Genomic DNA, 23,113 nt, shown 5'->3' on the forward strand with positions numbered 1-23,113 from the left:
TAAATATTAATATAATACTTTAATAATAACTTATAATCTAATTTATTAAGTTATATTATTAGTATATTATAATTTAGACCCTAATAGATAAATATAAGTTAAGGCCTCTAAGGCTATATTGAGATATAAAGGTATAAATATATAATAATCTAATAGGTAAAGAGTTTAAGGCTTAATGATAATAGGGGTAGAACTATACCATATAATCTGCTAAGACTATTAGACCTCTTATATCTCTTTCTGCGGGATCTAGACTTCATTTATGTATTGGGGGCCAGAAATTGCAGCAACATTGACAGCAAGTACTCTTGGCAATGTCAGGGATGTTGTCCAAGCCTTTGTCTTATCTGTACTTGCCAAGAGCTGAGATAAGAAACTATCTCTTGTTTTTTTAGAGCAGCATTGTCAGTCGGTATGAGTTCATAGGCGTTTAAAATAATTACAAATGAGGTGGAAAATACAAGACTGTAACGTAGAGAACTTTCTGAGATTCAAGGCTGTACATCATTATCGGTTCTTAAATGTGGGTAGAAATAAAGAGTATCGTTCTATGAGAGTCTGTAAGTAACAATTCTCCGACTTCGTGTACTAAAGCATTTAGGAATAAATAATGTTTCGTATCAGGGAAAGCAAAGTGGATGTTACTTGATACTGCTGTTGCATAAAAATACCTACTCATATTACAGCTCACTCACATCAGTCCTAGAAAGTAACAAGTGCAGCTTCGCAAGCACAACAAGGATAACTCTTTCCCGAAAAGTAAGTACTGAACCACAGCTTTACGAAGCCAATCAAGGATCCAGAGGTTACCATCACTCTGTGGCCGAATTATATGACCAGTAGTTCTTTATTAGCCTTGGCCCAGGCATTCCCTCAACAGTCAACTTGCTAGTGGCGTCTGCGCTAAATGCGCCCCAATAGGACAGGTAAGATGACGTCTGTGAAACATACGGCCCAGAAACGAGGGGCAAATGGTCGCCTGATGAGAGGCTTTTGTCATCTCACTAGGGTGCACTAAGACCTTTCTCGCCATATCAGAAAGCTCATTTAAAGTTAGGCGTAGTCAAAGCGGCTCTTGATCCACAGGAAGATCTTTTCGATCTTTTCTCGGTTCAGATTCAGCTTGGTAAAGTGGACGTGGCGTGCGGATCATCTAAGACATGACCCGAGTGATAGTGGGAAATCGCTTAGTGATTGGACCCATGGGCATTTAGTTAAACTGTGGCTTGAAACACCGCAGGGAAGCATTCTGAGGTACTTGGATCTGCTTCGCGTAGTCGCTTTTATTATATAATATGTTTGAGATTATGATTGGCGGTGAAAAAGGACTCTACTCCTGTCGGTCAAAGGAACTCTAACCCCCTATAGAGTGGGGCGTTCAAAAGAACTCTAGAGTTTTTATTGTCATTAACTACTATATGTACTAGGGCGAATAACGTATGAAAGGTAAAGTACATGTGATGCGCGCGCAGATCGAAATGGGACAAACAAGTTGCTATGGTATGGATTACATGGGAATAAACCGGAGATAGATAGTCACTTGAGAAGTGAACAGGGGTACGCGGCAATTAGGGGTACACGACAATTAGGAATAGAAGAGTAGGGTAGTAGTAAAGGTTAAAGTAGCTTTTCCGATATTACGATGTTCAATTGAGTAGATTTGAACTAGGGATGAATATTTTCGATTGGTTTTTGAAACCCATGTCCTGTCCCATTTTCCTCAATGGCTAACCCTTTTCTAACCCTAATCCAAACCCTAAAACCTTCGCTATCTCCGAGTGACCGTTTCGTAATGCTAAAAGCAGTGGTGTCAATCCATACTCAGTTGCAACCCTAGCATCCACGTTCTTCTCGAGAAGCATCTTCGCTATCTCCAAGTGACCATTCTGCGATGCTAGATGCAGTGGTGTCAATCCATCCTGAGCTGCAGCCGTAGGATCTGCTTCCTTCTCGAGAAGCATCTTCGCCATCTCAAAGTGACCGTTCTGCGATGCTAGATGCAGTGGCGTCCGTCCATCCAGAGCTGCAGCCGTAGCATCTGCTCCCTTCTCAAGAAGCATCTTCGCTATCTCAAAGTGACTGTTCCGTAATGCTAGAAGCAGTGGTGTCAATCCATACTCAGTTGCAACCCTAGCATCCACGTTCTTCTCGAGAAGCATCTTCGCTATCTCCAAGTGACCATTCTGCGATGCTAGATGTAGTGGTGTTAACCCATCCTTATCTGCAGCCGTAGCATCTGCTCCCTTCTCAAGAAGCATCTTCGCTATCTCAAAGTGACCATTTTGCGATGCTAGATGCAGTGGTGTTAATCCATCCTTATCTGTAACTCCAGCATCCGTTTCCTTTTCAAGAAGCATCTTCGTTATCTCCAAGTGACCGTTCCGTAATGATAGAAGCAGTGGTGTCCGTCCATCCTTAGTTGCAACCCTAGCATCTGCTCCCTTCTCAAGAAGCATCTTCACTACCTCGATATTGCCGTTCCCCACAAATCTCACTAAGTCATCCACACCGACTTTCGCATCCTGGTCCAGAAGAAATGCAGCGATAGCCAGATGACCCTCTTCGCATGCCCAAGAAACAGGGGTATGATTCGTCTTTACTGAGTCTATTTTGCTCTTGAGGCCATCTGTAATGTCGATTCCGTTATGGAACCTCGATGATAAACCCAACAGCGCTGTGACACTATCTTTGTTTCCCTTGGCCATCGCAGCAAGGAGCGGGTGACGGTATCTTCCTCCTCCACCGTCAATCCCAGGGTTTACTTCGAGTCTCATCCGAATGAGTTCAGGATATCCCCTGTCTGCGAGGATGTAGAGAATGTCTGCTCCTTCACTATACTTTCGGATTTTATGCTTTTCAAAGATATTAAAGATACGGACCCAGCTTGATACTGGAAATTCGCTAATGAACTGTTGCTGGGCAATCTTTTGGGCAGCAGCATCAGCGTGTCCAAGAACAAACTGACTGGCGTACTCTAGAAAGGGGAACTGTCTTAACAGGTCATCCTTTATGGTCTGTGCTTCAGTAGATTGTTGTCCGTCAATCGCCTCTCCTATGGCCTCATGAAATATGTAGGCGTTACAGCATAGCCTGAGCTCCTCATGACCCTGGCTCTCCCAGTCTGCCCCAAGTTTTGGCCATAGTTTATATAGACCCTTGTCCTTGATAAGAAAATCACGGACTGACTCATGTATAAATTGGACTGTAGGCTTCTTAGCTTTAGTGATTTCAGCAAGTCCTTTAGAAGAGCTGATGACGCATTTATTAAAGCAGTCGCTGGCATCCGAAGTGTTGACAGGCGGCATCTCGCGATCTCCTTTGCCTTTTAATGATAATCCAGACCAAAGAGCATGATAATACTCTCCAGGCTGCAACGGTCGTTGTGCAAGCAGAATCCAGAGAATAGAGAGTAACAGACTTTCCAGGTGGTCTCGATCTCGAGTCAGGATATCTTGGAAAAGTGCACTTAATTCACTCGGTACCTCTCGTAACCTTGTTCGAAGTGCTATGCGTCCATGGCGATTCTCTTCGTTTAGAATGTCCACTACCAGAGCAACCCAGAGGAAGACACCGGCCGCCTTCTCAAGCATCATCTGCGTCAACTCATCCACAAGGGAACGATCCTGAATCCGCAGGTGTTTGCTGATGTAGCGTTTCAAGTCTTCGTTGTGACCGTCTTGGCCTTCTAACGTCAATCGAATCCCCGACTTGATGTCAATGTAAGGGTAATGTCGGCTCGAGAAGCACACCTGAAATCTCACATTGTCTTCCACACAGTGTTCTGCGACTTCTTCAAAAAACTCGACCATGTCCTTGACTTGCTGCTCATCGCACTCATCCAGCGCATCGACAAAACAGGTAAGGGATCGCTTCTCCAGAGACGAGATTGCGGAACGGATCAAGTCTTTGAGGATGTTTAACGGTGGGCATGTGACCTGGTTCCGTGGTATCAAGTCAGGATCGTCCAGGATTTTCTGTAGATCGGGGAAGCCTTCGAGGAGCTGCAGGAGTAGAGATCGATACATCCCTGAGACTGATTTCTCTAGCAATTCTCCTCTGGCGTTGAAAAAGAATGAGACAGTGAGTGCTTTCATTGGGATATCTGTCTTCTTCGTCTTTGTGTAGATGAACTTCATGATGATCGATTTACCAGCACCTGGCTTGCCTCGGATCCAGAGAAGGCCATGGTGTTGCGACTGCTTCCCTGAATCGAGCCATTCCAGGTAGTGACGGTGTTTGAGGAACCAGCTGCAGGTCTTGGAATAGGCAGTTTTGATAGTAGTCTTGCGTGAATCGATTTGGTCGAATTCGAGAGACTCTAGTAGCTTTTGTCGACGATTTCCGAGATTTGCTTGCTCAGCTGTAATAACAAGTTAGCTTCTTTGACTTGAGCAGTTGCAGGGTAAATGACCAACATACGAAAATGGGCACTAGGCCAAGAGTCTCTTGACGCGCTGCCGGTTGCTGGTAGAGCCTCTAAGAACTCTCTCGCATACGCGGCAGCCACTGCTGCTGCATATTTCTGCCAGTCTTTGGCTTTGTGAGAATCTGAATAGTCACATATACCTCGAATTGGAAGGCAGGGAAGGACATCCATCAACCCTGCAGCCTCCATCTCGAAGCATATAATGCCCAGTTCGTGGGCGAGACGGTCGCGGGTAACTGCATCCTTCATGACCTGATTACTGGAGGCAATTGCTCCGTAATGAATCTTTGGCTCCCAGGATCTTCGTGCCTCCCGTTTCTCTAGCTGCGACTGGTCGCAGGTTTGGCAATTTGCCATTGACCGGTCGTGTTCATATGATGCCTGAAATAGATGGTCAGGTGCGCTGGGACGGTTATATTCCGGATTTCTCTGCATTCTTTCCCATAGAATAGCCGGAATACGAGTAGAGTATATTTCATGGCTGGCTCGCAGGTTTGCTATAGCCGTGCATAAAGATTGCTCAGGGAACCTAGGGATGGCTGTTCGCTGAATTCCACCACCACTCAGAATCTTCCCAAGGTCATATTGCATGACCCTTGTTCCCACAACAATATCGCCTAAGCGAATGTCTTCTTTGGCAGGTGCTGCACCGCCGATACCGACCATCAACCCATGGCGGATTGATGGAAAGGTACGCTTCAAGTTTGTTAACACACTTGCGGCATTAATATTCCCGTATTGGTCTTGAGGCAAGCACGCGATGACTATATTGTGATTCTTGATGCTTCCAAGTGTATAGGTATTATGGTCGTTGGGGCATCTCGGTAGTTCACCATGCTTCTCGTCTAGCATGGCTAGAGCGGCAGCCGTCTCGATATACGGCGCACAAATCCAGGCTATAGTATAGCGATCGTATGGCAGACCGTTCTCCGCGCTCGCACAAGGCGTCTTCTGTCGCTTCAGGGGTCGGGGATAGTCTTCGCCATCGCGATCATGCAACAAAGTAAGGTTCATGTTAACAGAATTGCTCTCGGGCTGCGCGCCACGGTCAATGCAGCGGACCTAGTTCTGTGGCAAGGCAAAAGGGGATGCTGTCTTGACACTCAGTAAGATTGTCGTTACGTCCAAGACTGGAGATACACGAGGAAAAGATGGCGAGGGCATGGAGGCTGGAATCAGGCTGCGTCAAAGGACTTGTCGAACTCACGTGACTTCAACACTGCCACCGCCTCATCAGTTTGCCGTGGTGGCTATACCCGTCATGCTCAAGCTGTGAGCTGTAAAGTCTGGTCCAGATTGATTACAGAATCATTTCAATAATGAAAGTCAATTGGGCGATATAAATTTCAAGCTAGAGCGGAACTACCCTCGCTTGTAACGTAAACACGAACTAAGCCTTGAATTGCTCGTTGACCCGCTCTTCCCTCGGTAGATCGTCAGCATTTCCCGCGTTGACCAGCATCTTCGTACCAAGATTTTGATGGAATTTAAACTAGCCGTTTGATGACCCGAGCTCGCAAAGGTCGTTGGAAAGAATCCTCGGATTGAAATTACGGAAAAGAGAGTGTATAACGTATGAAAGCTAAAGTACGCGTTTATACGCGTGCAGATCGTCGATCGAAATGGAACAAATCAATCGCCCTAATATGGATTGGAAGGGAATAAACCGGAGATAGAGAGGTACTTGAGAAGCGGACAGGGGTACGCGACAATTAGGGGTACACGACAATTAGGAATAGAAGAGTAGGATATCGACGTAAACAATAATTGTCAGGTCCCTGTCTTCATTAGCGTGGTTTTAGTTTATATGTGTTTTCCATTCAATTCAGACCTGTATTCGCCTCGCAGCTAGGATAGACCACCAAGGACCCAAGCCTGGGGGAGCCCGATTCGCATGTCCTATGGCTGCCTAAGTCCAAGCCATCTATCCAACCAAGCAACATACTCAGTCTCCATCCACATTGCCAACTCTCTCAATATCCCGAGAACACGATATAACCCAACCAAGTCCATAGTCCCACCCATATTTATGCCCTCTGCAATACCCTGAAGACCGATTAGTTTTCTTACTACACAACTAATGAGGTTGTACTCACAATTGTATTCTCTCCATCGTACGCAAAGAGGAGCTTCCATTCATGCCCCACGGCCATTATCAGCGGTAACGTAATGATCTGCTCGTTATTCGTCCGAAGAGCATTCATCCGCTTATGCCATGCTGCTACCCAAAGTCCAAGCTGGACTCTGGCCTCCTCCATATGCCCTGTTGTATTTTTGGTTTCTATTGGCACCGCGATTGGATCGTATCTAACGAGGTTGTATGTCGTCGGATTGATAGAGTGTTTATTATGCGGGACTGCGTTAAGCACCTTGCTGATATGTTGCGCCGTGGATGCCGAAGGCTGCACTGTGATGCCGAAGTCGATCATCTTGGACGATATTATGTCATAAAATGAATCCGTTCGAAGCTCTGGGATAAAGGGCGGGCTTATTCTGGCGTGTGTGAGAAGCTCGCGTTTCAAAGACTTGAACGGCTTCAGGGCAAGTTCCAGCAGAGGTCCATGGATATCCAAATTCCAAGCCGACTCGTGAGCTCCTCCCTTTTCAAGGTACCTGGCAGCATCCTTGATTTTGAGAAGAGCGGCAAGTTCCTCCATATAATAGGCGGTTTTGTCATCCGAGTGTTCGAAGAACCAGCCTGACATTGCTCTTTGGCCGCTGGCCCGTATCTCTTTCTCAACCGCGTTAGGTATGAATTTGTCGCCATACGAGATATCGAAGATCCTGTTAAATGCCTTCTGTATGTTTTCTTCGACTTTCCATTCATCCAAAGGAATGAATTTAACGGGTTTTTGGAGGAGTTCTAGCGTGGAGCGCTTGACAGGGCTGGTCGATCGGGAACGATTTGAAGATTGAGATGTGGAAGATGATGGAGGTAAAGACGGTGGATTTGAAAAAGGGCGACTCGGCATTGCCATCCGAAGCGTTCTTGCAGGGCCAGTGGGAGTCTGGTTGTCGTCGAAGGGAGTATCCTGGCTGGTGTTTTCTTCGGGAGTGTCACCCTGTCTCGGTCTCTTCGGCGATCGCCTTCGACTTTTCCTAGGTGTTTCTTGAGTCACGTCAGACGATGGCGGAGTCGGCATGTCGTTCCAATTCAATATGGGACTCAACGACGCGTCGCGTTTCTGGCCGCGGAACGGAGTGCTGGAATCAGCGATAAAGGTTTTGAGCCAGCCGTCGATGTATTCTGACAGCTTTGTATTGTAGTCCGTCATGGAGATAGAATTGAAAATGTGTGGAAAGTCAGGTTGGGTCTGTATACATGATAGATGTCGATGTTGTTAACGTCCTTGGAATTGGCTGACCGTTATTTTGAAAGAGATAAGATAACGAGTGCTGGCACAGAAACGTGCGCAAGGGGTGTTGTGTTCCTCGCACTAAATGCAATCTTATCGATAGCGATAAGATCGGAGATATAGGGTAAGCATCGGCATCTCACCAGTACCCATCATAACAAATAAATTATCACCAGTCTTTTACATTTATGGAATTAAAAATGTAAAAATTACCGACTACTTAAACGCCTTCTAATCATTAGTAGTGCCGCTGCTCAGCCTTTTTTAATTGCGGATAGATAGCAATGGAACTGGCTGCTTTGAGCACGCACGTGACTGACGTAAGAAGCTGAGCGTACAAAAAGTAAACATGAAAGGCGGGGAAATGTTGTTGATGTCTGCTCTGTCTGCTCTTGATAACACTCAACTTATATCACACTATAGATCTCAATGACTTGAGCCTCCGAGTCCCTGCGATGAAGAAATCTCTCCTCGAGCTTGATCCTCAGGCAGATGCACTCCTGATTTTGCAGTGCCCTAACGCGCAAAAGACTACATCGGCGGAAGAGAGAGAAGCATGGGATAGTGGTGAGGCTTCTCAATCTGAGACAACGACATCGCCTCAGACGGACAAAAAAAACTCTATCAAATCGCCCACAACTTATGAGGATCTAAGGTCGCTACAGCCATATCTAAACAATGGTGATCCTAATATGATACAGTTCCAAGTATCGACCAGGCATCTATGCATCGTGTCACCAGTCTTCAGGGCTATTATCAAAGGGAGATACAGAGAATCTCAACCTAATTCACAAGGCATACTAGAAATCGGGGCATCGGACTGGAGTGCTGAAGCATTCCTTATCTTGCTTGATATTATACATGGTCATCATCGAGAAGTACCTAGACAGCTCAACCTGGAGATCATAGCTCAAGTTGGGTTACTCGTTGATTACTACGACTGCCTCGAGATTGTCCAAATATTCTTCGATAGTTGGTGTTCGCGCCTTGATGATTGGGCCAGATACAGTGGACCTTTTGACCCATCTCCTGCCGATAAGGCAGAAAGTTTTGGGAATCGCGAAATAATCTTGCTATTCATCGCCTGGGCAATTCGAGACGGATCAGCATTTTCAAACCTTGGATCAAGAGCCATAAACCACACAACGGGGCTGATTAGAACGAATCTCCCGATACCGAGTCAAGTTTTAGGTATGGAATTCTATCCTAACTCCAGAAGTAGAAATTCCTAATACGAAGCAGCTAAAATCAATGAGTGTCGCGTCCATACAATCGACCGGCTCTTTTCTGAAATGTATGAGCTGCAAGAGGACCTCATGGTCGGCCAAGCCGGCTGTTCTCTAGAATGTTCTTGTAGGCTTCTTGGTTCATTGATGCAACAAATGAGGGCAAAGGATCTTCCAATAACCAAGCCAGACAAACCTTTCTCCGGGTATAATTCGCCATCTATATATGAGATTATTCGGAGCATACAAACTCCTGCGTGGCATGCCTGCAAGCCTCACGATGCTTGTCGGTTCGAGAGAATGCTAGATTCGCACGATTGCGTGTTAGAAGAGTTGGTACCCAGTCTGAAACTAGAAGATTTTCTGTAGTAGTAGTGCTAAGAATTGCCGAAAATTGAGTATCAAGTGGTGCCAAAGGACTGGAAATAATCCTCAATGACATGTGGTTTCGTGCCAGTGAATGACCTTGGGTGCCAGAAGTCCTGGGGATATATGTCATGGAAATCGGGCTCGGGTTTCAGTGGACGTTGAGTCTGTGTTGTTAGGGAGCACAGAAGATTCAATGCCAAAAAAAAAACACATTTGGGCTCTATTGACTCTGTAAAACTTGATAAAGCCAAGTCCAAAGTATCTTAAATCATTGAATCATCTCCTCTTACGGGTGCGACGCTTTTAGGATGCCTTATTCTTGGTTTGGAACTCTTCGTGCTAACAGCTTGGTGTTAATTACCATATGCCGGTATGACGATAAGGCAGTTTATCGTAGAGCGTTACACCCTGGTCGACACAGCGTTACACCCATGCTCAAAAACTTGGAATGCGGCTGCCAATCCCATCCGGTTATGGCGGTAACGCTGTCCTACAGCCAATCCAGGACAGGCATGACGGTGACGGTATCCACACTAGCTCAGGGGTATCACATAATAGCTACCGTACTAGCAGCCCGTGTTCCAGGACAAGCTCGGCAGTCTGTAAGTGTTCAAGATGTACGCAGCATCTGAATATTATCAGTGCTGCGATAGGTAAAACTAGCATGCAGGACTTCACCGAACTAAACTATCGTCATAGGAATCGTCGTCGCGATCGCGCGCTCTCGCGCCCTAGCAATCATCTTACCATAGAAGATACGCCATCTTATCCTGTTGGAGTCTCGATTAGAGTTCGTGCACAGGAAAACTCACCAGTTTCATCTAATAGGCTCGCTGTCCCAGGGCCACACGCGTAATTAATTTTCTTGGAAAGCAGTGATTATCTGTGATTATATGTGACGACTCGAGTCTAAGCGGTGAACGCGTCAGCGGTTAAAATGAGGAGCAAAAACCGCGTTTCTAACAGAACAATATCGAAGGTCCAGACGGACATTATCTTTGCACTAGGCAATACAAACCTCTAAGAACTATGGCTCCTCGACCAGTTTCCATGCAACATACCCGGGAACGTGACCGGCTGAAAGCCAAAGCCTATCGAGAACGAATGCGACAAAAAAAGCAAGCCCGCGACTCTCAAACGGATGTACAAATCGAATCAGCTAGTTGCAGCAATGGATGCTCTCAACCGATACGTGAAACTACCCCTGAATCTTCGATCACTTCGTACGATGCACCTACCCAAGCCGTTACAGGGCCGATCTCAGCAGCAAACGGCTCGGCTCGTCCAAATCCTTCAGCTACAGGAATATCCGAACAGCCAATGGGCCGGGAGGAACAGTACGCTCCATCGTCCGATCCTGTTCAGACACGACGCGAACAGATGCGCCTCCGAGTGCAGCGATATAGGGAAAGGCAACATCGATTACGACTAGATGCAGCGACTACTACGTCAGACAACCTCAACACAGTGAACAATAACAGTCAAGATGATGTCCTATCCGGGTTGCAAGATCTCACCATTGATGGAATACCACATCCGAAACTGCCGATAGATCGGCCGTCAAACGCATCGGCCCATGACGGCGAGAATAGAACTATGGAATCGGGTTACGAATATGAAACAGAAGACGCACATTCTGACCTAAACGAAGGCGACCCGACCGAAGGCGACCCGACCGAAGGCGACCCGACTGAAGGCGACCCTTCGTGGAGCTACAGTTTGGATGCAGATCGAGCTAGTCCACTATCATCGAGGGTTGGATCACCCCCGACTGAACATAGCCACATCAAGATTTGTGCCGGCCTCGATCGTTTTTACCAAGCGTCGAGAGATCAAGGAAGTGAAACAAGAGACCGAGCCATCGATGGGGCAATTGCTGTATACGATCAGTTGTTTAGGCTATTCTTCAGCTTCGATTGCAAGTGTACGTCAAATCATTACCGGTATGGTGGATCTGCTGCCTGGCGAGGACTTGATACACTGCTGATATGGCACAGCTCGCGGTCTGACTCTACAGACTTGTCATCATCCCCAGCAGCGTGACTCGTACGATCACTCGGAACCCCGTCAGAACTCAAGGGCAAGAGAATCTCAGCTGGGCCGCCTTGCGAAGTTGAGAACGATCCCATTACTATACGCGGCCCCGTTAGGTTACAAAGACGCTGTGAGCACGGTGACACCAGGTCGTTCCCACTCGACGATTGCGGAGATTGTTCCCCTCCGGCTACGACTGCGTCAATTGACGAGGTGGGTGACTCGGTGCGGTTCCACGAGCTATCCGCCTCTGGAGGATCACCCAAAAGGTTCGTTTCATTTGACTCGTTGTCCTCCTGTGAGGGTTCAAGCGGCGATGCTCCTATCTGTGGAGAAACGTAGATTTGAAATCTAATGTTGTCGTGCGTTGGTTGTTTCTGAAGCCGTCTTCGAGCGCGCTTGGCGACGACATCGTGCCTAGCCTTGTCCTTCGGCGTGTCGTATTTTCGAGGCCGCCCTCGTTTCTTGGGTGTTCCCGGCATTGTGGGTATGATAGGTTGTGATAGGTAGGAAATGTTTCTGTATAGATGGGCATCAGGAAATGAGATTCCCCTGAACTGACCGTTAAATCCTGATTAGGTTAGTAAAGTGACCGCGAAAATAAAAAAGCGTTAGCGTATGACCGCTAAATTCTGGTTGGACACAGTGGGACGCACTAAGACCCAAACTGGCTAGCCCGTTGACCGCGAAATTTGAAATGCCCATTTTAGCTAACCCGATGACTTTGACTAGCGCCTCCAACACGGGGTATAGAATGCAGCATGACCAACATGATATCAGCTCTCTACCTATTGCGACTGCAGTAGGCGATTTAAACCCCGCCTGCGGCTGGCCTCATTTTTGTAGGACTACACCACAATTCGGCTCTTAGTTAGTCTCAGTTGTTACAATTCTGGCATGTCTCATTTTGGACTGTAGGACTAGGTGGCTTTATGCCAGGTTCCTAGACTGCCTCTATAAAGTGCCCTTTAAGCTGGTTGTAAAGCCGTCTTCCGAGAAGCTCTACCGGAAGGAACTTAAATGCTTTATCTACATCTGGCTTTGATTATCTTGATTATTGCTGACGACTGTGCGGGCAATTATAGGGCGAGGTTTGAATAAATATTAGTTTAGAGCTCTTTGTGAGCTCTAAGCTCTAGGTAGATGGTATCTAGCAGTCTAAGGGGCCTGCTAATAGAAACCGTACTAATAACCAGGATGGAGGGCAGACTATGAATGGTGATGAGAGTGACGATGATAAGGGTGAAGAAGAGGAGAATAATAATGATGATGATAATAAAGAGGATGAAGGCGAGGACGAAAGTGAATGTGAGGAGAGAGATGAATATGGTAAATCGGAATATAACAATCAGAGTAGTATGGCTATAGAAGCAGGTGATCTCTCTGATGCCGAGTTGACTTCTGCTTCGTCTTTAGATAACCAGGAGCAACTCTCTTAAGTTCCTGCAGCCAATATCTTACTATGCTTTTATTACTCTGCTTTACTAAGGACTTTAGAGGCAGACGGCGAGTGATAGGTGGGCGCCTGGGCGCATTTCCTGACTAAGCCTGGAGACGGTACATACATCACAACAATTGCTTTACAGGAGGTCTTTACGGCTATTATGAATTGGACCGATAGACTTGATCTAAAAAATGAGAGGGAAAAGACAAGCTACGGCCTATATCAATTAGAAAAGGGATTAAATAATCCTGAATTCCTTGAGGTATGGTAGTTTTCTTATTACCGCTATAGCGACGAATTTCTTCGGTCTCCCTCGAGAAGCTTGAGAATTGCATAGACGCAAACGATTCCTCACTCGAAATCCTTATATAACCCAAGTGAAAATAGCTGTAGTTATTTTCTGATTGTAGATATTTAATTAGAATAGCAAATTTCGTTATATAGTACCAGTGTCATATTGCTGCAAACGTTTCCTAATTGTTAGTGGCATTGTACTGATTCTGAAAGCATTTTTGGTCGATGATGTGGAGATTATTTGTCATCAAGCACAATGTGTTGAGCCAACCATATTGTAGCCTTGGAGGAGGCGCCCACCTATCAGTCGCCGTTTCCTGAGGCCATGAAGATCATGCCTACCCTGCGATACAGAGAAATGGAGCACAAAACTACTGTTAGCAGCCAATTGCCTCGTTGCCTCGCTTATCATTCTTTTTTATTTTCTTCGATTATACGAAGGCGGTGAAGGAGAAGTACGATCTGGTATGTGGAGAGAAGAACGTAGGGATAAGTTGCACTGCATGGTTCAGATTGCAAGTTTGAAGCTGTCATAGTGACTCGGTGACTAGTAGTAAGACCTGAATAATGATAGTGCTTTGATCAACAACGAGACTGTCTAGTAGTATGATATTACCCCCATATAGCACTTTACGCGAAAGGATGTGTCGCGTTCTGTGGCAAACCCCTGACAAACCCCTGTTCTGATCAGCACTACTACTCCAGTATATAGGACAGCGTTAAATCAACTCTACACCCTGGCAATAATCAACTCTACTAGGTTTAAAGTGGGTCAATAAAATCAACTCTAGGAGAGTTGATTTTGGACTGTAGTACTAGGCCAATCATATATCCCGATTCTGACAGTGATCATACCATGTTAAAACGGGCCTCGTTGTTGTTTTCGACACTCAGTAGTGAGCGCGAAACGGCCATGATGGTTGGCCGTCACCTTACATCGGTAACTCGATTCACCCAAGAAACAATGAGATTATATATCTTAAAAGTGAAACCGAAGTTTCGCACTTTCTACAAACTAAAGACACCCATTACACTCAGCGGATTATTTCCTAGGTACCTTAGGTTGATTACTGAGAAATGCAAAGGGGCAGTTAGAAAATGGAGTGAATTCATGACAGGTCACTAGCGATCTAGTCATGTTTATACATGGAGGAAGGACTGAAAGTAAACTCATTGGAATCACCAACCAGTGGGGTTTATGGAATGTATCTTCTCCTATTATCGTATTTTCTCCCTGTAACTCCAAGCAAGAAAATGTCACGCTAAATCAGCGAGCTAAGTATTCTCATGTTCTGAGTGGTCGCTTTGGTAGGATCATTCCATCGTACTCCATGCACTCTAAATGGTTATCGTACTGGTTTATCAACCAATTTGAGGTTCCCTTTGCCACACGAGACAGGTCTTCCCCCGAAAGTTCGAAGCTCACAGATTCCAAGTCCAATACCATAATTTTGTCCTTCCCATTGTCAGTCACAAGATGAAAGTTGTCAAGCTTTATATCATCATGATACGCTCCGAGATCAGCAAGAGACGTAAACGCCTGATCTAACAGGGGCCGAAGATCTTGTTTATCAAGTACTGCGCCTTCCGGTGTCGCGAGGCAGTCCCCTCCGATATCTGAAAGAATCAAAGCGCGGATATCATTGAATTGAATCATGCCGTAGAATCTAGGTATGACGGTGCCCTGGAGAGGTTGAAGTTTGTGATATGCTTCCAGTTCCTTGTCAAATTCTTCTTCCCAATTAGGCTTCTGGGATTTTAAAACAATTCTTTCTGGCAGGAACCACTCTGGGAATTTGTTCTGCAGCCATGGGCCTATCGCGCCAGATAAAACACCGAATAAGGACTGGACGACCCGATCCAGAAATGTCTGCTGAATTCGCAGGCAAAGGACATTATGATGGCAATGGTCTGCAGGTCCACCTCTGGCTGTGATAGTTCGCGTACCAAACCGAAAACGCTACGGTCAAGTTATATCAGCAGTGTAATATGGCTTAGAACGGGTAGTGGAACCTACAGTGTCTTCAGGCTGCATGACCTCTTCAGTGAGTATATCACTAGTTGGAGAGGAAGGTATTCCATCCGAATGCTCCATAATGCGATCAGTCTTGTGTCGTGCTGGTTTTTCGAGAGAGAATCTCAAGGTATTTATACCTCTCTCTTGGCCTCTTTTTGCAGCCAAGAAGCGATGTCTTCAATATTAAACCAGTTCTCGCAATCTGCTTCAGTCTCAAGCCTCCAATGGCGCTGATTTGTCGGAACGACCAGCTGACGAAAGTTTATATCGTAGGGACAAAATGCTGGGTTCCAATCACCTGTGTTAGCTGGCTAACGTGTATTCTCATGGCTTGCAGTCCCTCCAACAAAAAGGTGCGGTCAGTATGTAATTGAAAGAGGTTCGGTTTGTATATTGAATGCCAAATTTCAGGAGTTCCAAGCCAAAACGCACGTGCCATCAATCACTGAGTCAGCCTTTTCTTGAGGCAGGGGGGTGCCAGGCAGAAACTCCACAGTCGGCCCGTAGGCCCAATCAAATCACTCTTAGAATGTCCTTGTGCATATTGGTTGTCGTCTTGGTAGAAAATGGACCAACGAGCGTTAATACCGATATTGCGATTGGTGATTTTATTTGGAATTGAACTTAGTTTTTACAGTTCAGCTTCTAGCCGCCATGATATCTTGTTGGTTGAAGTTTTACTATAGGGTGATCATAACCAGCGGTTACAGTTTGTTATATAATATGCCAGCAGCGCTCATGTTGAAAGAAGCTCAAGTCCAGCTTCTACTCTTGTTAATCTTTCTCCACTTTCCTCCTAACTATTGCTTTTAAAACCATGTCTACCAATTCAGCTGGAGAGCTTATTCAACAACACCCCACCAATGTGGTTGCTAACCCGGGGTATAAGACCGCATCCGATAAACCCTGGTCCAACTCCTACAAGCCCATAAAGAGCACAGCCTCCTACATGAAGATTCATAATGGCGTTATAGATGCCAATTTCGAAAATGCCTTCATGGGAATGATGGAAGATGACGCCATTCGCTTTCGTCAGCCAGCCGTTCCTACCAATCAACGTCATTGGAGACTTGAGACTGAAGCAGATTGCGAGAACTGGTTCAATACTGAGATAACTAACGTGGTTCTCTCTGCCTGGCATTCGAATCCACCACTTATGCAGACCTCTCACACTAAACCACTGACAGAAGAAAATATCCCCGAAAATGTGGATTGCACATTTTCAGTAAAGTATGGCGGAAAGAGATACACTGTAGCTATTGGGGAGTTTAAGCGCAACCTTCTCGATCCGAATGAGTGGGGAAGTGGTTCTATTACTAAAGGTGGCCAAAGGAAACTTTCACAAGAACTCAGAGGGTAAGTTCCCCGACAGGGAGCAAGACTTCAGACCGAAAGACAAGGTGACAAAATAAATTAAGCCAAAATTTCCTAAAATTAAGATAAGCTTACCTAATTCTTTTTGCCATTAAGGATTAAGGTCTCAAGTTTCTTGATATCCCCCAGGTGCCTTCACCTATATTCCTCTTTTCCTATCATACAATTAAAAGTCAAAAGACAGCTAACAGATATTAGATATGCAAGCAAATATAAGTGTCCCCAGGTCTTTTGTTTCGACGGTTCGAACCTTGTTCTCCTACAGTTTCGGGCACACAGAGTCGAGGGTATCAAGAATGAGGACTGCGAGATTGACTCCTGGATGATTCCTGTTAAGTATGCCTATTCCCTTTTCTTTTTTCCAATTTTTAAAGAAATTGAGAAAAAAAAGAGATCAATCAGGCTAACATTGTCAAGGAACTCGTCATGTAGCCTTCGGTATGCACTTTATCGCCTCTTGGCTCAAGGATGGAGACGTTGCCAAGGAGAGGTGGCCGCAGTCACAGGTTTCACTGTAGGGGGGCTTGCACCATGTTCACGGGAGTATTACACTGGCGTTCCCATTTGGAAGGCGGCCAATGGTCAGAGGCAGAAGTCGCACCCCTTGGGCTATCAACGAACTGTTGATGGATCAACTGGGGCTGTAGTATGGTCTCACCAGACTTATCAAGCGGAGTGGGAGACAGGTGCCTTTTGGTAATCTATTGTGTAGTTAAATACAAATAAATAAAAGTAAATATAAATAAATTATGGAAAAAGGCTTAAGAAAGTAGACACCTTTTATAATTCTAGCTGACTTTAGTGTTTAAATGAACTTGTATTAGTTATATAAAAGCATTATTTCTTACTATTGTACAAAGGACCATCAGGATCCCGCCAGGTTATCTACTTTTCATCTGTACCAACCCTGAATTCCTCTGAAATTTTCCCAAATAATCACCCCTAGATTCTACGTTTTTCGTTCATACACATTAATATAGTAACTAGGTTTAATAAAAATAACCTAATGTTTATCTCCTTTTCATCTATGCACATTCTTACTTCTACTTTTCCACTTTCATCCTATGCTTCTACTTTCCTCATAAAGTAGTATCACTCTACGCCACAAAAGTAAAGCTAGCTGCACAGGTTGCAATAAAAGAACAAAGTAGCCAATAAAGAAGTTTCACCGCACACTTTTAATCAAAAAAAGTGCAAGGACTTACAAAACACTATCCCTTTTTCAGTAAAAGAGGAACTAGCAGGGGTGTAAGCCAATGAGCAGTGGTAAATTTCCTCTTTTACTGAAAATGGGACAGACAATAGGGATGTAGATGATAAACACGTGAGTTTCAACAGGCAATTGTAATGGATGTTTTTGTTTAGGCTTGTAGTCAAGCTGTTGAACTTGACAAGGGCCAGCCGACGGAAACGCGCCGCGTTTCGTGTTTTAGGTTTTCTTAATTCATGAGTGCGGTACGAGAAACGCAGTGCGTTTCCATCGGAGAAATATGGGGCGAAAATGCTAGACGGTGATTGGTCAAAAACAGGAAACGCAATGCGTTTCTGCTGATAATTCTTGAGTAGGGTTGGCACGGACAAAAATTACACAATGCGGCGGGATTTAGTTCAACCTTTGTACAGTAGTAGTAGTAGTAGGCTGTAGGTGGCTTAGGATTACCTGTTGTGGCATCGCCAATACGTGCGCCTCGCTTTCAATACTAGATGATTATAAGATCGAGGAATTGTTATCATGACTCTTCCTTAGACCTCGAACAACAGAAGATAGATAAGAGGCTTTATAGCATTAATGTAAATGGACTTCTGTTATATAATTTTACAATTTCATTTACTTAGATACACTTACTTCGCGTTGTCGCGCATCTTATATAACACGTCGTAGACATGTTATTATTGGTTGTGATAAAAAAGAACTCTACTCCCTGTAAAGTGGGACATCCAAAAGAATTCTACTAGAGTTCCTATTGTTATTAACTACTAGGTTGCTAATAATATGAAGAATACAATTTTGCCAATATGGACGTAACATTGAATCCTGAGCCGACCTTAGGTATAGATCTCGTTCTAGTTATGTTCTTGGTTCGAGTTCCAACCATCGGCTAAGCTTATCACAAAACCACAAGGGTTCAGCCTTTTCATACATAATGTCGCCGTGAACGCCCGTTCCAAGATGGGATTCCTGATTATCAGAGCAAGGTGAGTGTGGGTGGTATCCCCGGGGCAGCGCTAGTGTCATTATGTGCGGCGCTTTACCGCAAGTCGACTGGCTTCGTGTCCGTATCTTGGCTTCTAATTGATGACGCCTGTGTCTTGCATAGTTCGACGTACCAGGTTCGGATACGAGGATGGAGGTGATCATGATCTCAACATTAGGGCTCGCGGTAGTCAAACGCTTGTGAACGGATTCACCTGAATCCTGAAAACAATCGGCTGAAATCCGCCTCAATGACTTGAAGTTAGAAATCTCCTCCAGCCCAGACGCCATAGACGGCGGATAAAAGAATCTGAGGTGAATCTCCGAAAGCCAATCTTTGCCCGGCAGATCTTTAAGAAAATTCATGTCGCTCACGACTAGCTGCATGCGATTCCTGAGAATATCTGGCCTAAAACTATGATGAGTCACGCATCAGAAACCCCATCCTATTTGCAACTTACTGGGGCCCAAAGACGATCTGTAACCCTATGAAATGAGGAATCGTCCCGTTTTCAATCGAATGCTTACATACTGAGTACCGAATGTTGGTTCCATCGGCCTCAGGCGAAGGGCAAGCATGAACACCAAAGGAATCAGGCAACAGGTATTCGCTAATAATCTGAACGAGCTCTTTTGGAAACCGTGTCCATAGATCCTTTCTGCCTTTCGGCACCCCTTCGGATCCTGACATGCTTTTGTTGCTGTTCTCTCTGCCACAGAAGTAATTGGTATAAAGAAGTGGTAGTGTCCCTTTTCCTGGAACGCAGAACAATGCTGTATTATGTACTCGACATGATGCTTGAAATTGTGGAGAAAAGTGTCTATGAGGCAAAAAATACCTCAGCCCCACTTGTCCCCCGATAAAACCTGATGAGTTCCACAATCTGCTCATAGATTGGCCAGATCCTATTGATGCTTGTAGCTGAAATAAAAGCCGCCTAGATTTCAAACGCGGCTGCCGGACGGCGAGCACGTGCGTGGTAGTCATTCGTCAATCAATTTGGCCTTTACCTTTTTCCCTTGTGCGTTACTGGTGAAAATGTTTGAGTAGAGTGTTTTGCGCAATGATCATGTCGCATGTCCTACGGAAGGTATCCTTAGATCGAGCTTAGTAAAAATGCTTTGTGGCCGTCCCATTCTCGGAGGAGATAAGATCTTGTCCTTGATAAAGTTCCTGAACGGCTTATCTGCCCAAGTACCCAGGACTCTCAAAGACTTGATAAGTGTATAGATTCCTAATATCGAATCTGTTGGTCCAATATCAAACAAGCTGCTAATAAGAATCTTGCCCTCCCCCTCCTTCGCAAGGTATAAATGCCAGGTATCCTTCGTGGAGACAATCAACGGCATCTGTATATCAAGAGGTTCTAGGGAAAGAGCAGGGTGCTTGGCGTCTGGACTTGACGCCCAAGACTTGAGAGTTCGCATCTGCTCCATCCAAGCAGAAATCCAAAAGCCGACTGAGAGCGACCATCCGACACTGGACTCGTCTTCGTTTCAATGCTGATGGCAGTGGGTTCATATTGAACAGGTCCATAGAGTGTTTGTTTGATGAACTTGTGCTGGTTGGGTACCTGATGAAGAAGCTTCGTCATGGCCTCTTCCAACTCGGGGTCGCATTGCGTCGTCATGTGCCTTATGTAAGATCAACGGAGGGTAGTTTTACACTAGCTAAAAATGGATGGATTTTGCCCGCGAAATTCAGTAATTGGCTAAATGGAGGCCCTATGTATCCACTATCCTAGATTCTAATTGGCTGTAATACTCGGGGGTAGACATCTTCTAAGAAGAATATCTAGACAATAAGCAAGAAGAAGTAATAAGATATTAAATAAAACGAATCCCAATCTCTTATATTATATGTTTCTCAGGAATTAGAAAGTTTTATACTATATTTAGTGTCTAGTTTGAGTCGGTTAATATGTGGTGTTTATGTCCAGTCTTACCGCAAGTCCCGCAGCGCCGAACCCTCGGCTGCCCCGACCTTCCTTGACCTTCCTTGACCACCACTTCTCGATGATTCAGCCAATACCTGCGTACTCACATCCATCTGATCAATTGAATCCTGACCTTCCTGTATAGTCAAGCTCCCTCTATTCTGTAGGCGTGTCCTTTTTGCCCTGCGCCGCCGGCTAAGCATATCATTTGCCTCACGAAGCTCCCGATTCTCAGCCTCTAATAAGGCAGTCTTCTGTATATTCCTTGTGACTGCCTTTGTAAGAGACTGAAGAGCTTCAAGGATTGACTCTGGGGAGCTACTATGATGTCTTCTGATTCGGCCCCGAAGGTATTCAGACTGTGATCCGGCCTCAAGGACTGTTACTGGGGTCCTTGAAGTCCAAGCTTGAGCTTGTTGGGACACCTCTTTAACAGGCGTTGGAGTCCGTAGCTGCACATCAAGCTTTGAGATCACAACTTCAGGGTCAAAAGGAGCAAGTCCGGCTCCTCTAAAACCCCCCTTAATATTTGACTCGGTCATAGTCAATTGAAAAGCGGCATAAAAGGCCAGGAAGAACTCGGTCTTAGAAACGTGGGTTATAGACCGTCTGATCAGTCGCTCTATTTCTCGCCCATAGGCCTTTTTCAGCGGCCCAAAGCACCCGACGTCAAGTGGCTGTAGTAGGTGCGAAGAATGAGGAGGCATACAGAGCGTGATGATGTTATTGACCTCACAATACAGCTGGAAATCGACGGATTGATGACTTTCGTGGCCATCGAGGATCAGAAGACGATAGGCACCAACTGATCGGTCGGCTGTATATCGATTGAAGTGCTTTAGCCAGTCGAGGCCCGTCTCGTTATCTGTCCAGCCATTTGGTGTTGTGGCGATAGCCCAAGTGCTCGGGAGGTTGCTCTCTTGGTACTAATTGGCAAGGTGATATTGGCCTGCAACCACTAGATATGGATTAATCGCTTGGCCTTCTGCATTAATCGCTTGAATCGCAGTAACCCATTCCCGATTTCTAGGCTGGACTGATTTTGGGTTTCTACGCCTTTCCGAGCTGGTGACCACTATACCGCTTGATATCACGCCCATCATAAAGCCGGTCTCGTCAAAGTTCCAGATATCATCTGATCGGATGCCGTACTTCGCGATTGTGTTCTGTATGAGCCTGAACCAGTTGCGAATAGTAGTTGGATCTTCGCATTGAGCCCTCTGATAGTTATATTTACGAAAAGAACGCGTCTTGAGCTGTGGTTGGCGCTTAATGAAATTGATAGCCCAGCGCTTGCCAACTGGTGATGCGTTGCGATTAGCAAGTAGTTGATTCGCCATTTCTTTAACATCACGATGCCGAGAGGGAAATCCTCGCGAATCTAGGTCTAAGATATACTCGACTATAACCTGTTCCTCCTGATCACTTAGTTTCCGACCATTAGGAATACAATCGATGCGAGCCTGACGACCCTGAGATCGGTGGTGGAGGGTCTGGAAGTGGACGTCATAGAGAAATGCAGCTCGTCGCAGACTTAATTTTGGGTCTGCCTGATAGGCCTGAAGTGCAAGATTCATACGAGCCTCTTCACTGGCTTGTGACATGTTATTTGGTTGAAATTCAATTGATCTGATAGTGTTGATGTAAGGTGAGGGATTTTTGTCTCGCTCGGTTGTCTGTCTCGCTCGCTTATCGCGTACGTTATACTATGTTAAAAAACAATTTTAGTAGATTTTTAGCTATTTTATTTATAATAAAAGAATACTACAGGGTAGGGTTTTAAATACTATACAGTGCAGTGGAGCACTTGCTTGTCTGGAGTTGCTTATCAAACACGTTAGGCTAATATTACCTTACTAATTAATACTAAAAGAGCAACCTCCTAGGCACTTAGGCTATTACTATAACCTAAAATAGCTAGATAGATAATAAGATAGGCCTTAATTAGCTAAAATACTTTAATTAATATATAATTAATTAATTAGTTAATACCTATTATCTTCTAATCCTTAATAGCTATAAAAGTTATTAGTATGCTAATTTCTAGATATATTATAAGGAGAATAATATTATTATGCGTTATATACCGGCTTATTCTTTACATCTATTATAGCCCCTTAATATCAGGTGCTTTAGGCTATTAAAAAAAGTATATAGTTAAGAAATAGAGTATCTAATTAGAAGGTCTATAACCTATATTTCTAAGGCTAAGTTCTTCCTGGCCTTTTATATTGCCTTTTAATTAACTATAATTAAGTTAAATATTAAGGGAGGTTTTAGAGGAGCTAGCCTTGCTGCTTTTAACTTAGAAGTTATAATCTTAAAGCTTAATATACAGCTACGGATTCTAATGCCTATTAAGGAGGTAGCCTAATAAGCTTAATCTTAGACTTTAAGAACCCTAGAAATAGTCCTTAAGGCTGGATTATAATCTAAATACCT

At 44.9% G+C, this 23,113-nt stretch overlaps 8 protein-coding genes across 8 annotated transcripts; 3 read left to right on the forward strand and 5 right to left on the reverse strand.

Moving 5' to 3' along the window:
• Positions 1–1,631: 1,631 nt before the first annotated feature.
• On the reverse strand, positions 1,632–5,569 carry BKA55DRAFT_655065 (uncharacterized protein). Its single transcript, XM_046197407.1, has 3 exons — positions 4,420–5,569; positions 2,508–4,360; positions 1,632–2,342 (listed from the first exon to the last, which is right to left on the reverse strand). Exons 1-3 carry the CDS (start codon positions 5,438–5,440, stop codon positions 1,728–1,730), a joined length of 3,489 nt encoding a protein of 1,162 aa, XP_046042673.1. The 5' UTR covers positions 5,441–5,569; the 3' UTR covers positions 1,632–1,727.
• Positions 5,570–6,135: 566 nt separating this feature from the next.
• Positions 6,136–7,802, reverse strand: BKA55DRAFT_655073 (uncharacterized protein). The gene is made up of 2 exons (XM_046197408.1): positions 6,523–7,802; positions 6,136–6,472 (listed from the first exon to the last, which is right to left on the reverse strand). The coding sequence occupies exons 1-2, from the start codon at positions 7,699–7,701 to the stop codon at positions 6,326–6,328; spliced, it is 1,326 nt and encodes a 441-aa protein (XP_046042674.1). The 5' UTR covers positions 7,702–7,802; the 3' UTR covers positions 6,136–6,325.
• Positions 7,803–8,166: 364 nt separating this feature from the next.
• Positions 8,167–9,596, forward strand: BKA55DRAFT_626285 (uncharacterized protein). Its single transcript, XM_046196853.1, has 2 exons — positions 8,167–8,973; positions 9,025–9,596. Exons 1-2 carry the CDS (start codon positions 8,238–8,240, stop codon positions 9,375–9,377), a joined length of 1,089 nt encoding a protein of 362 aa, XP_046042675.1. The 5' UTR covers positions 8,167–8,237; the 3' UTR covers positions 9,378–9,596.
• Positions 9,597–11,023: 1,427 nt separating this feature from the next.
• BKA55DRAFT_583658 (uncharacterized protein) lies at positions 11,024–11,934 on the reverse strand. The gene has a single exon (XM_046194237.1). It carries the CDS (start codon positions 11,891–11,893, stop codon positions 11,315–11,317), a length of 579 nt encoding a protein of 192 aa, XP_046042676.1. The 5' UTR covers positions 11,894–11,934; the 3' UTR covers positions 11,024–11,314.
• A 426-nt stretch (positions 11,935–12,360) lies between these two features.
• Positions 12,361–12,910, forward strand: BKA55DRAFT_583659 (uncharacterized protein). The gene has a single exon (XM_046194238.1). The coding sequence runs from the start codon at positions 12,623–12,625 to the stop codon at positions 12,848–12,850; it is 228 nt and encodes a 75-aa protein (XP_046042677.1). The 5' UTR covers positions 12,361–12,622; the 3' UTR covers positions 12,851–12,910.
• A 1,414-nt stretch (positions 12,911–14,324) lies between these two features.
• On the reverse strand, positions 14,325–15,545 carry BKA55DRAFT_583661 (uncharacterized protein). The gene is made up of 2 exons (XM_046194239.1): positions 15,167–15,545; positions 14,325–15,109 (listed from the first exon to the last, which is right to left on the reverse strand). The coding sequence occupies exons 1-2, from the start codon at positions 15,242–15,244 to the stop codon at positions 14,435–14,437; spliced, it is 753 nt and encodes a 250-aa protein (XP_046042678.1). The 5' UTR covers positions 15,245–15,545; the 3' UTR covers positions 14,325–14,434.
• Positions 15,546–15,995: 450 nt separating this feature from the next.
• On the forward strand, positions 15,996–17,039 carry BKA55DRAFT_481360 (uncharacterized protein; the record flags this gene model as incomplete). The annotated part of the gene is made up of 3 exons (XM_046186197.1): positions 15,996–16,522; positions 16,739–16,876; positions 16,958–17,039. Coding segments are annotated over 3 exons (747 nt in total), but the record flags the coding sequence as incomplete, so codon positions are not given.
• Positions 17,040–18,608: 1,569 nt separating this feature from the next.
• Positions 18,609–19,425, reverse strand: BKA55DRAFT_680652 (uncharacterized protein; the record flags this gene model as incomplete). The annotated part of the gene is made up of 3 exons (XM_046198222.1): positions 18,609–19,149; positions 19,196–19,220; positions 19,263–19,425. 3 exons carry the CDS (start codon positions 19,423–19,425, stop codon positions 18,609–18,611), a joined length of 729 nt encoding a protein of 242 aa, XP_046042680.1.
• Between the last annotated feature and the right edge of the window lie 3,688 nt (positions 19,426–23,113).

This window comes from Fusarium redolens (genome assembly GCF_020744475.1).
Source record: "Fusarium redolens strain MPI-CAGE-AT-0023 chromosome Unknown BKA55scaffold_24, whole genome shotgun sequence".
Lineage (NCBI taxonomy): Eukaryota > Fungi > Ascomycota > Sordariomycetes > Hypocreales > Nectriaceae > Fusarium > Fusarium redolens.